The sequence below is a fragment of the Podarcis filfolensis genome (assembly GCF_964270895.1).
Source record: "Podarcis filfolensis genome assembly, chromosome: 14".
NCBI classification, from domain to species: Eukaryota; Metazoa; Chordata; class Lepidosauria; order Squamata; family Lacertidae; genus Podarcis; species Podarcis filfolensis.
In genome coordinates, this window is record NC_139616.1 from 47,157,895 (window position 1) to 47,171,971 (window position 14,077).

At 47.3% G+C, this 14,077-nt stretch overlaps 1 protein-coding gene across 15 annotated transcripts in view; it reads right to left on the reverse strand.

Annotated features, from left to right (window-relative positions):
• MPRIP (myosin phosphatase Rho interacting protein) overlaps window positions 1–14,077 on the reverse strand; it is a 153,526-nt gene that overhangs the window by 57,685 nt on the left and 81,764 nt on the right. For 8 of the 15 annotated variants that reach the window (XR_014541483.1, XR_014541484.1, XR_014541485.1 and 5 more), the window contains exons 6-7: window positions 3,656–3,866; window positions 393–552 (exon numbers count right to left, since the gene is read on the reverse strand). Coding sequence is in view for 11 of the 15 variants with exons in the window: in XM_083585523.1 (XP_083441649.1) it covers window positions 393–552; window positions 3,656–3,866 (371 nt within the window). In the remaining 4 variants the exon portion in view is untranslated. Of the gene's footprint in view, window positions 1–44; window positions 553–3,655; window positions 3,867–14,077 lie in introns of all 15 variants that reach the window. The other 7 variants (XR_014541486.1, XM_083585528.1, XM_083585519.1 and 4 more) reach the window with 1 other exon arrangement.

Genomic DNA, 14,077 nt, shown 5'->3' on the forward strand with positions numbered 1-14,077 from the left:
TCCAAGCGAGAAACCCGTCGGCGGCGCTGCTGCCCGTTCCTTACCTCCTTTCGCTGCCAAAGAGCCGAGCCACCTCTTCCCTTCCGGGGCTGCGAGCTCGGGAACGCCGCTCCAGCCTCTTCCTCTCCGCTTGGAAAGCCTCCCGGTTACTAATCCTGACAGCCTTGGGGACATCGGCCAGGGTGGCGTACTGCCGGCTTGCTCTAAAGGAAAGAGGGCGGCCCGGCCTCTCGGCTCCCCTCGCCCCGTCTCTCGCTGCCGAGTCCTTGTAGTCGCTCGTCAAGTCCAGGCAGTTGAGGGAGAAGCTGTACACCATTCGGCTGCCTGGGGGGCCACCTGGGGAAGGAAAGGGGCAGCTCTGCTCCGGGGAGGGCGACTGGGAGTCACTGTACCTGTTGTTGGGGGTGCTGGGGCTGGGAGGGGATGGCGGGGTCGGCAGCTGCTGCTCGTCCGGCTTCCCATCCTGTTTTGTCTTCTCCAAGGAGAAGTAGCCGCTCTCCACCCGGGTTTTCCGCCCGCTGTCGCTTCGGTCGCCGTGCATGCTGCTGTCGTCTGCGAGGAGGCAAGGAGAAGCTGGAGGTGACTGGGCTGCCCTTGGGTGCCCCCTCCCTCCTCGCAGGGAACTAAGGGCTTTGTAGATCGGTGGGGTGGGACTTGCTTATTTAATATTATAAACACCACCCACCTTTCTCCTGAGGGCTTTCTGGTGGTTCCCTCACTGCGAGAAGTGAGGTTACAGGGAACCAGGCAGAGGGCCTTCTTGGTAGTGGCACCCTCCCTCCCATTAGATGCCAAGGAAATAAACAACTATCTGGCTTTTAGAAGACATCTGAAGGCAGCCCTGTTTAGGGAAGTTTTTAATGTTTGATGTTTTATCATGTTTTTAATATTCTGTTGGGAGCCAACCAGAGTGGCTGGAGAAACCCAGCCAGATGGACAGGGTATGTATGTATGTCGGTGGAAGAAGACTGGAAAAAGTTCAAACACTATTTACAGAAATACTGTAAAATTAATGAATGTTAGAAAAATGTGGGAATGAAGTTATATGGCTTTAGTAGAAATGTTATAAGGAATTAAGTATAAATAGTTTAATAGAGTATTAAAGGAAAAAATAAGGTTAGAATATGTTAAGATAATTATAGGATAGAAAACAGAGGAAGATGGAAAGGAATTGCTGAAACAATTAATAGAAGTGGAATACAAAAAAGGGAGATGTGAGGAGGTCGTTGAAATAAGTGAATGAAAGATAAGATATTGAAATTGTTTGATGTGTTTTAAACTGTTTCTGTTTTGCTTTGTTAGCTTAATGTGTTAGTGTTATGTAGTGTTTTTGTATTGTATTGTTCTTTTTTTGTATTGTTCTTTTTTTGTAGTGTTTAAATTGTTGGAAAAGTAATAAATATTATTCTAAAAATTATTATTATCATAATTATTGGGATTTAAGGCAGCTTACGGCACTACTGAACGTTATAAAATACGAAGCAAACTGGCTAAAAACAGCAAGTTGAAAGGACATCAAAACACCATTTAAAACCAGCATTAAAGTTTGTGTATGTAACAACGGCAGCTAGGGTTCTCCACACACAAAAATGGAAGGAAGAAGATGTTCCCACCAAGGAATGGGTAAGTAAGGTGAGGGACTATGCAGAATCGGCAAAGTTAATTGCCAAAGTAAGAGATTCTAATAACAATTGCTTTGTGGGAGAATGGAAGCCCTTTCAAGAAAATGTCGTAGTATGATGAACTCACAAGCAGGATTTGAAATATGAGCAACAGAAGGAATTAAGAGAATACAGTATGGATATGATGGTATAAGAGAGAGAAGATATTGGGCATGAAAAATGGGGTGGGAAGTCTAACATTTTTGGTATCAAGGGCAAAAAATAAATAAAAAGCCCATCTTGATTAATCCCAAGCATTGCTCATGCGAGAATGGTGAACCCCCTGAGAGGAAGGCAAGGAAGAAAACAAGCGCTTTTGATAGCCGGCCTTGAAACACAGATAAAGGAGGAGGGAAACACTGGTTCTTCCTAGGTAGCCAAGGGGAAAACTCATCATCCTGAACAGGAAGCAGATCCCTAGCCCTTATTGTTTCGCGGAGAACAATGCAGCAGAGCTGCTGGCAAACTAATCAGAGGAGATGGGGGGCAGTGGGATGAGGCAACGAAAGAGGAACTCACTGTTTGACAAGAAATGCAGGGTAGTTCAGGTGGTGAGCCAAGAGATGCAAAATAAAATCAAGGCATTCTGCAGTTTATTATCAGTTGAAGGCAAAAGTCCTATTGCCCCCTATCTAGAGGTGGTATGGGGTGGGTGGGTTAGCAAACACATTCAAGATCCAGACACCTCTTCGCATTATTTAAATTGTGTAAACGTCGCCAGTTCGCAAACTCTGCAACGTTTTGGGGAAGCGCGAGGTAAAGAGGGTCTTGAGTGTCACGTCAAGAAACGGAACTCAGAGTGAGGTCAGGATGCTCGCAATGGGCAAGGAGAGGCCCGGCTGCAGGTTTGGGAGACGGCCGAGAGGGTGTCAAAGCCCAACACACGAGACACGGGGAGCCATCTGGAGGCAGAGTTTAGCTCCCCCCTCCCCCCGGGGGGGGTCCCCAGTCACAAGCACACAGCCTTTTGCTTCCTTGCATGCAAAAAAGAAAAATGATTTGCTGGACTTGGGCAACTTGCGTGAAGATTTGATGTTTTCATCCCCAAAAAGTTTTTGACTTTGACTACTGAAATGAGGCTGCATTTTAATGTTCCATTCTAATCTTGTTTAAAAGTTGTATTTTAATCAACTGTTCTATACCTGGTATTAGCCGCCCTGAGCCCGGTCTTGGCTGGGGAGGGCGGGGTATAAATAAAACATTATTATTATTATTATTATTATTATTATTATTATTATTAGCCCTGCCAGTCCAACAATGCCATCCACAGAGTTTGATGCAGACTCCACCGACAAGAACAGTGGTCTCCCATCAGCTGGGCAGGGCTTGCAAAGCTCCCTTGCAGCCCCTTCCCAATTCTCGGACTCCCTCCTCTGCACACCCCCACCCAGGCCTCACGCAAGGTTTTTTTTTATTGTTGCATTTCATGCCATGATTTCCTCCGAGGAGCTCAAGGTGGCGTGCAAGGTTCTCTCCCCCCCCCCCCCCCCCGCCATCTACGTCGTCCGGGAACCTAACCACTAAAACCTCGCTGACTCTCACGATGAACATGCTGTTCTTGGGACGCGCCTGAAGCCACCCAAATCAGCCCCTGCAGCTCTGCCAAACCGTTCTCTTTACGGCGTGTTAGCCTTGGATTTATCTTTGCTATTCTCTGATACTATCCCAGCTCCAGCAGGCCAGAGCCATAACATATTCGGACAGGGTCACTGGGAAGTCAACACGCCCCTTCAAAACAGGAGAGACTTGACTTCTTCTCTTTGGATGTTACACAATCCTCTGCAGCCGCAAAGAGAAGTGGAGGGACAGGGTCTCTGTGCTTAAACTTCGCAAGGCCTCCGTGCTTTACGCAGGTATCTTCCGAAACGCGGAGGTGTGGGATATCAGGTGTGCTAACACAGCACGTCCCATGTGCAAAAAACATGGTTGACCCCAGACCTTCTGTGCCGGCCTTGTCCTCTCTGTTCTGTCTGGGTTCAGGATTCAACCCTTACCTTCCTTGCTGTCCAGCGATGGCTCCTTCAAGGAGCATCCAGGGGGCGCCTGGCCTTGCACAGGGCTTGGGGCTGGGCTGAGTCCCCCGTTGCCATCTGGCTGGTCTTTGCTCCTCATTTCTTCCTGCCAAAGGGTGGACTTTGTGGTGGGGACCTTCTCTGCACCAGGGATGTTGCTACTGGTGACGGCCATCTTTGCCGGGCCGGGTTCCTAGGAGAGAAGGCAGAACCGTCAGGCGACGTGAATTTCACCGGCAATTTTTTTCTCTCACACCAACTTATGTCATGGAATGTAAACATGCAGCTTGGAAGCTGAACTGAGTGCTGGATCCCCTGCTGGATTAAGAACACACCTCGCCCTTGGTTATAATCACTCCGAGTTAAAGAAAATAAGAAACACATATTTGGTAGGGAAGGCCTGAGTTCTGCCAGACTATTAACGGAGCCATGCCTGCTCTTTGTGCTCCGCAAGAGACACACACAAAGATGTCTCCTCTCCCAAGGCGAGGAAGGAGGAGAAGGATGTGAAGAATGAGGAAAGCAACCTTGAGAGCATCAGCCTAGCACAGGGGTCAGCAAGCTTTTTCAGCCATAGGCCGGTCCACCGTCCCTCAGACCATGTGGTGGGCCGGAATATATTTTGAAAAAAAATATATGAATGATTTCCTATGCCCCACAAATAACCCAGAGATGCGTTTTAAATAAAAGCACACATTCTACTCATGTTAAAACACCAGGCAGGCCCCACAAATAACCCAGAGATGCATTTTAAATAAAAGGACACATTCTACTCATGTAAAAACATGCTGATTCCCAGACTGTCCACGGGCCAGACTGAGAAGGCGATTGGGCCGCATCTGGCCCCCAGGCCTTCGTTTGCCTACCCCTGGTCTAGCACTTAGCACAGGTTTAAAGGACGAGCTAGGGAGTCTGGAGGGTCTTCTCTTCAATGCAAGCTGAGTTGCACCTCAGCATTTCATTGAAGGAGACACACTTTGCCGTCAAAAACGGCAGCCCTGTTACGTTTAGGCATGCACTGGCTCATGTAGTAATGTCATCAAACCCGGAGTTTCCCCATCAACATGTAGCCTGGTTGGCAGGCCTGTTGAGTCACACGCCGCACTGCTTTTGCAGGATACAGATCCTTCTGTAACTCTGCAGGTGGCGAGATTTCTGAATGCGGTTATCTCACACTCAAAAACCACCAAAAAACAACAACAACATCAAAACTAATCGGACTGTTATGATGAGAGTGCATGTCGGAGTTCGTCTTCAGTTTTCCTTTTCTGTGATCCGTCCCTTGGAGCTCTCCTGGCCCCAAGCTGTCACTTGGCTCTGCTCAATGACCCACCCTTGCATCGTGGTGTTCACCTTCTGTTGTCAGATATATCTGTTTTTATGTCCCTGTGTTTTTATGTTTTTATGTTTGTACATATTTTATGGGCTAATAGCTGTAAATAAATAAATAAATAAAACCATGTAGCCTGATCATTTCAAGACCTGGGTAAGTGTGCCAAAACTAGGAGGATGCTGTATACAGAGTCGGCCCATAGGTCCATCTGGCTTATTATTAGTCTTCTGTGGCTCAGAGCCCCTGTGTCCCAAGGACCAACTCTGGCCATATTAACTGACCTGCACCCTGCAATCATAATCTGAAGCCCATCTTCCTCTGTCCCTTCCACAGGAGGTCCAGCGGGTAGCAACACAAAAACAGGCCTTTTCAGTGGTGGCTCCCTGCTTGTGGAATACTCTCCCCAGGGAGGCTCGCCTGGCACCACCATTACGTATCTACAGGCGCCAGGAAAAAGATTCCTTCTTCATCAGGCTTTCAACTATCAACTACCTTTTCGCCTGAGTGGGATGTTTTAATCTATATATATATTTAATGGATTTGTCTTTTCATGTTTTAAAATGTTGGCTTTTACGTATGTCAGAGTAAGATTTTTGTTTAAAATTCCGTAAATCGCTTTGAGTTGCTGCGACAAAAAGCAATAAATAAGTTTAATCGTAACAATACCATCAGCAATTATAACTGAAGGAGGCATGCCAAGGTCTCGGATCAGGATCTTTCCCAATCCCACCTGGAGATGCCAGGGATTGAACTTGCGATCTTCTGCATGCAAAGCAGATGCTCTACCACTGAGCTATGGGGGTTGTGCAGACCTAGCATCTTAAATGTGTAGAACAGCACATCACTTTACCTGCTGTCCCTGCACTGACATCTTTGTCTTGCAATTGTCTCAGGAGGAAAATGACATCGTGATACTGGTAATGTTGTATTTGCAGCCCGCCCTACCCGATGGGTGGCAGGCTGGTTGCAGTTAAGGAAACCCTGGGCCTCAGAAATGGACCTGTGCTTTAAAATCCCGATAAGGCCATGCTCCAAAAGCCATACCGATGGGAAAATAAAACCGTGGCTTCACAAAGCAGAACAAACTCTGGAGTACAGCCACTGCTGTGGAATCGCCAACTATCCTTGGATAGTTTTTACATGCCAGGTTAAAAGTGTCTCCTTCTGCCGCACCGCCTAGATTTAGCTTTTTAGCATCTGTGGTTTTCAATCTTTTTACAGACTTGAAAGTGTTCTTGGCCAGAAGGACTCTGAGCCTCTCTCCATTGTTGATGCTCTTCCTGGTTATAACTTCATGTTGGTTTCGTTGTTTTTAAGTGTTTCTGCTACTGTAAACTGCCTCAAGCTTTTTGCACTGGAAAGACAATGCTGATATTTTCAAAATAAAGTAAGCTATTAGCATGCGCAGATAGTTTGGAGGGAAGGGGTCACAGCCTATCTTGCTGAAGGGGGTGGATTAGGAGTCGGAGGACGGGTTCCACTTTTCTTCCTATATACATAAAAATGCAAGGCTGTCGTCGCACAGCCTCCATTGGAGGATTTGTAGTGCTGCACCACAATCCTGCATTTGCATGAAGAAATCAGGTCAGGAAGGTGAAAAGCAAGCTTGGTATAGTTGCCTGAGGTGGGAAAAGGGAAAATCTGGGTCATTAATGTGGAAGAAATGGGAGTGGGGTTGGTGAACGGAGCTAGCGAGGGTAGTAGTTTTCTATTTCTGCATATCTAACATGAACATTCTCCCTTCATAGCTCCCTTATTCCTTCTGCATTCTGGTTTCCAGCAAGACACCTCTTCCCACCCCAGTCTCCAAACAGCTGAGGGCCACAATAACATGTGCAGACAAATATCTTATTTATAGATTTTGTGAAGCTGCCAGACGCAAAGGCAGCCTCACCAGGGAATGGTTAATGAAAGACTTCCCAGAGGCAACGGGGGGCTAAGCGCTGAGTTTCAAAAAGAGGAGGGAGCTTTTAATAGTCTTCTCCCGCAAGGGGCAGGAGTCAAAAAATGGAAGAGAAGAGCAAAAGGTGGTTTTAGAAATACACCACTTGGATCTCTTCCAGAAGCGGTGCGCCTGGGCGCACGAACACATCAGGGTCGCTCCTCAAGGATGAGGAAGGCAAATCTACCTCACCCTTTTCTAGGGGTCCCCTACACCCCCAAGACACCATTGCGTGTCACAGCTACAAAGCTAAAGCAACAAAGATAAATCTTTCTCTCTGTGGCCATGAGAACTTGAAACTCGCCTCACGGGACAAAGTGAATGTTGTTTTTACACAGCGGAAAGATGAAGAATTGGAAGTTCTTTACTTTCTGAATCTTATATTTCTCTTTTAACCTCTTTTCTACTCTTCTCTCTCCCCCCCCCTTTTATGTTTTTATTGTATATAGATCAAAGTCTTAGTTTGGATAAAAAAGGGGTGAGATATTAAGCTTTGTATTTTTCTCTATAAACCTCAGTCAATTCCTCAGTCAAAAAAACCTAGAAACTTGCCATGAGTTTCAGAGAGAACTTGCAGAGTCACATGAATGAGAAGACATTGTTAAATTGGTACAAATAGCAGTTTAACCAGCGGCACAAGGGGCCAGGTGTGTGTCTGGCTGTCAACCAGAAGGTCGGTGGTTTGAGCCCACCCAGGGGCACAATTCCTGCACTACGGGGGGACCGGAATAGATGACCCCTGTCTATGAAATGTATGGCATTGCGTTGACTTGGAAAGGCACACAAACCTCACTTCAGTCAGGTGAACAAACCTGGTCCAGAGGACTTCGCTAAGCCCTTCCAGAGATGGATGACGAGCTTTGCGCGACTGCCTGCATCCCTGAAACCCCTCTGGAGTATATCGTGGGGATGTCGCCATGGCAGAAGCCCCTACGACTCTCACACACCTGCATTGCCCCTGGTACTGCCAAGCCAGGAAAGAAACTGCTTGGTGTCAACCTCAAAGGCAACCCTCGCAAGTAGGAAATGAATGCCTCAAATACAGTGCTACCTCGGTTTTCAAACATAATCCATTCCGGAAGACCGTTCCGCGTTCCGAAACATTTGAAAACCGAGGCGCAAAGGGAGGCCTGCAGAAAACTGAGAAAAATAACAAGTAAAAGCAGCAGAAGCCGCTCGACTTCCAAGGCGTGTTCAAAAATGGAAGCATTTACTTCTGGGTTTTTGGCGTTCGAAAACCAAAATGTTCGACTTCCGAGACGTTTGAAAACCAAGGTACCACTGTATGCACTTGAGATACACCCCAAATGAGGAAGTGCCTCACAGTGGAGTTTGTACGTCTCTTGAGGGGATTTTTAAGTGAGGCGGATATTCTTACAATCGCCCCCGATCACAAGCAATCCCCCGCTCTCTGAGAGGCTGAAGGTGACCACACACACCTGAACTCAGCCCGAGGTAAAATTCGTCCCACTGCTTCATTGGTGGCCAAATCCCACATTGCAGTTTTAGTAGGGGGAGGGATGCTTCTCCCACAGGCCCCAAACCAACCCGGTAGACAGGCTCCCTCTTTTGACTACAGTCCTCAAAGCATTCTGGGTAGTTATCGGTTTTCCCTCTGGAATAGCAGAGTGTGCAAGCAAGCAGGACTTGGAGCATCGTGAAGTGAAAAAATGTCATAAAGAACAATCTCAAACCCCCATCCAGATAATTCCTTTTACTGGAACCAGAACCCCCTCCCAAAAATTTTCCTAGGCATGTAACATGCCTGTAGAGCAACCCAGACAGATGGGCAGGATATTAATAATAAAATTATTATTCCTGTTATCATCTGTGCTGCCACTCAGCAGAAGCACCCAGACAGCACAAGCTTTGCCCCTAAATCAGCATCATCTCCGGAGATAGCCTGGTTGGGAAGAGACCAGCAGATGCTTCTACTCGCCTCGCATCTTCCCCCAAAATCCTACTTACCTTATTTGGTGCTCAGGAGCTCAGATCCTGTCATGTTTCCAAGAGGTTGCCACGGCAACCAAGTGCAATCCAAAAATATGATTATTATTTGGCCAACTTTTTTTTTTTTTTTAAGCCCCTTCCCAATTTTTGTTCCTCTTCCAAAAACAGAAAAGAAGAAAAGGGTAACGGTTTAGGGGGCGCTGGGATCGTGCTGTGTGGGGGCTTCCTCTTTGCCGGCCTCAAGCAAAGCACCCGCAATCCCCGAAATACTCTTGAGGTTTCGAGTCAAAGGGCAGGAAAAAGCAGCTGCCTGCCTGGTTTATTTTGGAACGCAAACACTAACCATCTGAGGGCTCTACAGCACCGAGGAGAGGATAGCACCAACCATTTCACCACAAGCCATTGTGGGAGAAATCGGCTGAGAATGGATGGAACGGGGCCTAAATCGGCAAACCCAAGGATGCATGCAATCCAGCATGTAATGTTTTACTGTTGCTATAAAGGTAAAGGTTAAGGGACCCCTGACCATTAGGTCCAGTCACGGACAACTCTGGGGTTGTGGCACTCATCTCGCTTTACTGGCTGAGGGAGCCGGCGGACAGCTTCCGGGTCAGGTGGCCAGCATGACTAAGCCGCTTCTGGAGAACCAGAGCAGTGCACGGAAACGCTGTTTACCTTCCCGCCAGAGTGGTACCTATTTATCTACTTGCACTTTGACATGCTTTTGAACTTCGAGGTTGCTATGGCCATTGGCTAATGCGAATAAAGTTTTATTTCCTAAAAAATAATAATCCAGCATTCAGAATGAGTTGCAAAGTTTTGTGCTGGGTGGATAATCTCATCTTCTACGCACACACGGAAAACCCAGTTCTGTAGTCCTTCTGGTCTGATAGCTATACACGAACTACTCCAGAGCAGTGGAAACAGGGTGTGTGCCTTCTGAATAGGATCTCAAGGGCTCTGGGGCCTGGCTACCATCTCCTCCCTGACTGGCAGAAGCAGAACTCTGCAAAACAGGCCTCTGCAAACTTGCTTAGTTTGCACTAATGTGGCTTGCAACATTTCCCTCTCCTAGGTGGAGAACGGAGCGCAGCGCAAGCGTTAGCTCAGCTTCCTTCTGGAGATGGTGTCCGACTCTGCCTCACGAACCCTCAAGGAGCTGGAAGGCATCTGGGCACCTTGGGGGGGGGGTTAAGCCAGCTGCAAAGGGCAGCCCACAAGCAGCTGACCTCTCCTGATTTCCAAGGGCACCTGGGTCCCACCCAGAACTTGGAAGGACAGCCTGCGATGGAGAAGATCACTTGAAGATGCTCAGAAGATCGGAGAAGTGGGGTCACACGAGGCTCAGGTGGCCTCGGTGGCACAGAGCGCCTTCCATCAGCTTTGGCTGGCGGCCCAACTCTGCCCCGATCTGGACAGGGATAGCCTAACTTCTGTCGTCTATGTTCTGGTAACCTCTAGGTTGGATTACTGCAACGCGTTATACGTTAGGCCGCCTCTGAAGACGGTTCGGAAATTTCAGCTGGGACAAGGTGGTTTGAGCATCTTACGCCAATTCTGGCCCGACTGCACTGGCTGCCCATTAGTTTCCAGGCCTAATTCAAAGCGATGATTTTAATCTATAGCACCTTAAGTGGTTCAGAACCACAATAGCTCAAGGACTGTCTCTCTCCACATGAAGCGACCTGGACCCTAAAATCATCCTCTGAAGCCCTTCTTCCATGTGCCTCCTCCACGAGAGGTCCAGAGGGTGGCAACACGAGAGCGGGGCCTTTTATGCAGTGGCTCCTCATTTGCGGAATGCTCTCTCCAGGGAGGCTCGCTTGGCAGCTTCCTTATACACCTTTAAGTGCCAAGCGAAAATGTTCCTCTTCAACCAGGCCTTTTGCTGTGACATCCGATGTCCTTTTAAATGTGTTATGGGAAAAGCTGACTGGAAAACTCAGAAACCAAGAGGATAAAAACTTTATAAAAAGAATGGGAAATTTTTATAAGTTATTTGGGAAAGCACCGTAAGCAGACGGAAACAAGAACAGGATTTTGACCCACTTGTCGTGTAAAAATTATTATGGGCGATATGGTTTGATATAAAAACTGGAGTACGGATGAATATGCAGTTGTAGGTGTTGAAAATGAGACCCCATGGACGGGGTGGGGGGAAGTTTCGAGATTTAGAGAATCTCTTTATATAGATTTGTTTTTACAGTTTGTGTTCATTTATATTTTGTATGTGTAAAACCAATACAAATTATTTCAGGGGAAAAAATGCGTTATGGGAGAGGAGATTATTGATTAGTTTTCATTCTTATTCTTATTATGTATTTTGTGCTTTTTTATATTGCAATTTTATGTTATGAAATGCCCTGAGATCTACAGATGAAAGGCAGTATACAAATTTAATTAATACAGTGGTACCTTCGGTTACAGATGCTTGAGGTTACAGACTCCGCTAACCCAGAAATAGTACCTCGGGTTAAGAATTTTGCTTCAGGATGAGAACAGAAATCGTGCTCCGGCAGCACAGCGGCAGCAGGGGGGCCCATTAGCTAAAGTGGTGCTTCAGGTTAAGAACAGTTTCAGGTTAAGAACGGACCTCCGGAATGAATTAAGTTCTTAACCCGAGGTACCACTGTAATAATAATTACGATGAGGGGGAGGAAGACAAGTAGACGACACCTGCCTCTCAGCTCCTCACAACATTATGATAGCTCTGTGAAATCGCTCCAGTTGGGCTTAAGCCTTGTCACAACCAAGGAGAAAGTTCACAGTTGGACAATTAAACCATGCACAATTCACTTTGCAAGCTTCTCCACTCAACACTGCTTCTCTGCAGTGGCTCCCCATCTGTGGAATGCTCTCCCCAGAGAAATTTGCCTGGCGCCTTCAATGTACACCTTTAGGCGCCAGGCAAAAATGTTCCTTTTTAACCAGGCCATTTACATCCTATGCCCTTTTGGGGGGGGGGCAAAGCTATTGGGTTGTTTTTACTTTTATTATGAATTTTGTGGTTTTATATCTTGATTTTATTCAGTGAACTGCCCTGAGACCCCCGGGTATAGGGCGGTATACAAATGACAACAACAACAACAAGCTGGGGAGATGTTCATGTGGCTCCCATCTCGTGACCCCAAATGCCAGAATCTTCCTGGGCAGGCCCACAAATCCATGCCATTGACCCATTGGGTTAACCCAACCCAGCAACAAAATCTCAGCCTTAGGTCTGTGTACACAACTGTACTTTCAAAGTACACAACTCCCCCCCCCCCCGAATCCTGGTAACTGGAGTTAGTTATGGGTGCTGCAAACTTCAGGCTCTCAAAGGGATAAACCACAGTCCTGAGCAGTTTTTGTGGGGAGCTGTGTGACTTAAACAAAGCCTTAGTCCCAGAGAAGAAGAGGCAGCTATTCAGACAGGATCAGGGGCTGAATTCTCACCCCCCACAGACTCCGGCAGGAAAGAATGAGTCATGGTCCTGCACCAGGGTTTTGGGTCTCTCTCTCTCTCTTTTTACCATTTATAGTAAAAAAAAGAGAGACCAACGATGTCACTGGATCCCCAGAGAACGCAGTCCCAACCCCCAAAAGATCTAGGAATGGCCTCAACCTCAGCTGTGGCCTCTTACTCCCCGAGTCACCTCCAGGGAACCTCTCTCCTGTAGGGAAACCAGAGCGCTGGGTAATCCAATCCAACTGGAGAGGCCTGTGGACAGTCAACAATATATTCCCTGTTTCCAGCTGTGAAAAGGGGGCCGAAAGGCTGTAGGCAGCAACCAGGAAGTAGCCTTTGTCTGCCTTGCTGCAGGAGGGTGTCACTCTGTGTATGCACATGAACACCATGTAGTAAAAAAGGTAAAGGACCTCTGGACGGTTAAGTCCAGCCAAAGGGAACTATGGGGTTGTGGCGCTTATCTCGCTTTCGGCCAAGGGAGCTGGCGTTTGTCCACACACAGCTTTCTGGGTCATGTGGCCAGCAGGGCTAAAACGCTTCTGGCGCAATGGGACACCGTGACGGAAACCAGAGCGCACAGAAACGCCGTTTACCTTCCCGCCACAGCAGTACCTATTTATCTACTTGCACTGGTCTAGGACCCGAACCAATGGATTCTGGTTACCAGAATGCGATTCCAACTCAACATCAGCAAGAACTTTCTGAGATTCCTGCATTGCAGAGGGTTGACCATCGAACTCTACTATGATCCTACGATCACTAAAGCACTTTGTATCTTCCCGGCTCCTGCGCTGGCCTTGCCTCCCATTCTGGCACCATCTCCAGGACCCACCGCTAGCCCAGCCTCCCAGGAGGAAAATTCTGCTTGGTCTGGTTTGGAGATGCTGCTGTCATGTCCTCCATCTTCTGGGTCACAGAGATGCCAGGTTGTGAACAGATGGCCCAGGTCCATCCCTCGCAGGAGGAGATCCCGTTTGCTTGCCCAGTCCAATGAACAGCCTCACTTTCCATGCTTCCATTCCCACATAACGGGACTAGAGAGGGCGTGTGGCTTGCCGGACCAATGTCTTAGCTTGCTCAGCCATGCACAGCTCCTGCTGAGCCTTTGAACCCTGTTTTGCATGGTTCTGAATACCAAAGATCTTGGCAGTAAAACTGTACTTCTTCCTCAAGCGAGAGGCAGGACTCAGGCTAAGGCAAAGTCCTACACTTCCACAGAGAAAGCGCAGAATGTGGTTCTGGGTGCTCCTTCCCGACCCCACTTTCTTTCTCGCTTGAAAAGACGAGCGCAAGATGGTATTGCAAATGTTAAAAGATTATACGTGCAAGAATTGGCAAGTAGATAGTGGACAGATAAGGATAAATAAGTTTTAAAATAACAAAACAAAAACTACTGCAATAACGTATAGGCCTGAATATAAGTCACACTTCCCCCCCCCCCCAAATTCTGACGGTCAAAAGTTAAAGTGCGGCTTAAATTTGCGACCTTACAAAAATGGGCTTTTATGATATCACTGTAGGATTTTCTTCTACATTTGCCATTTATGGGTGTAAGTGTCTGCGGAATTTTAAGGGAGCGGCTTATATTCAGGTATTGTCTGTCCCCCCCCCCCCGAATTTTAAAGGTGAGGCTTATTTGCATGTACGGCTTATATTTGGGCCAATACGATGTAAGGTGAATTGTAAGGAATGTAATGTAAACTAGAAGCAACTAGGAAAATAAAGCAGCGA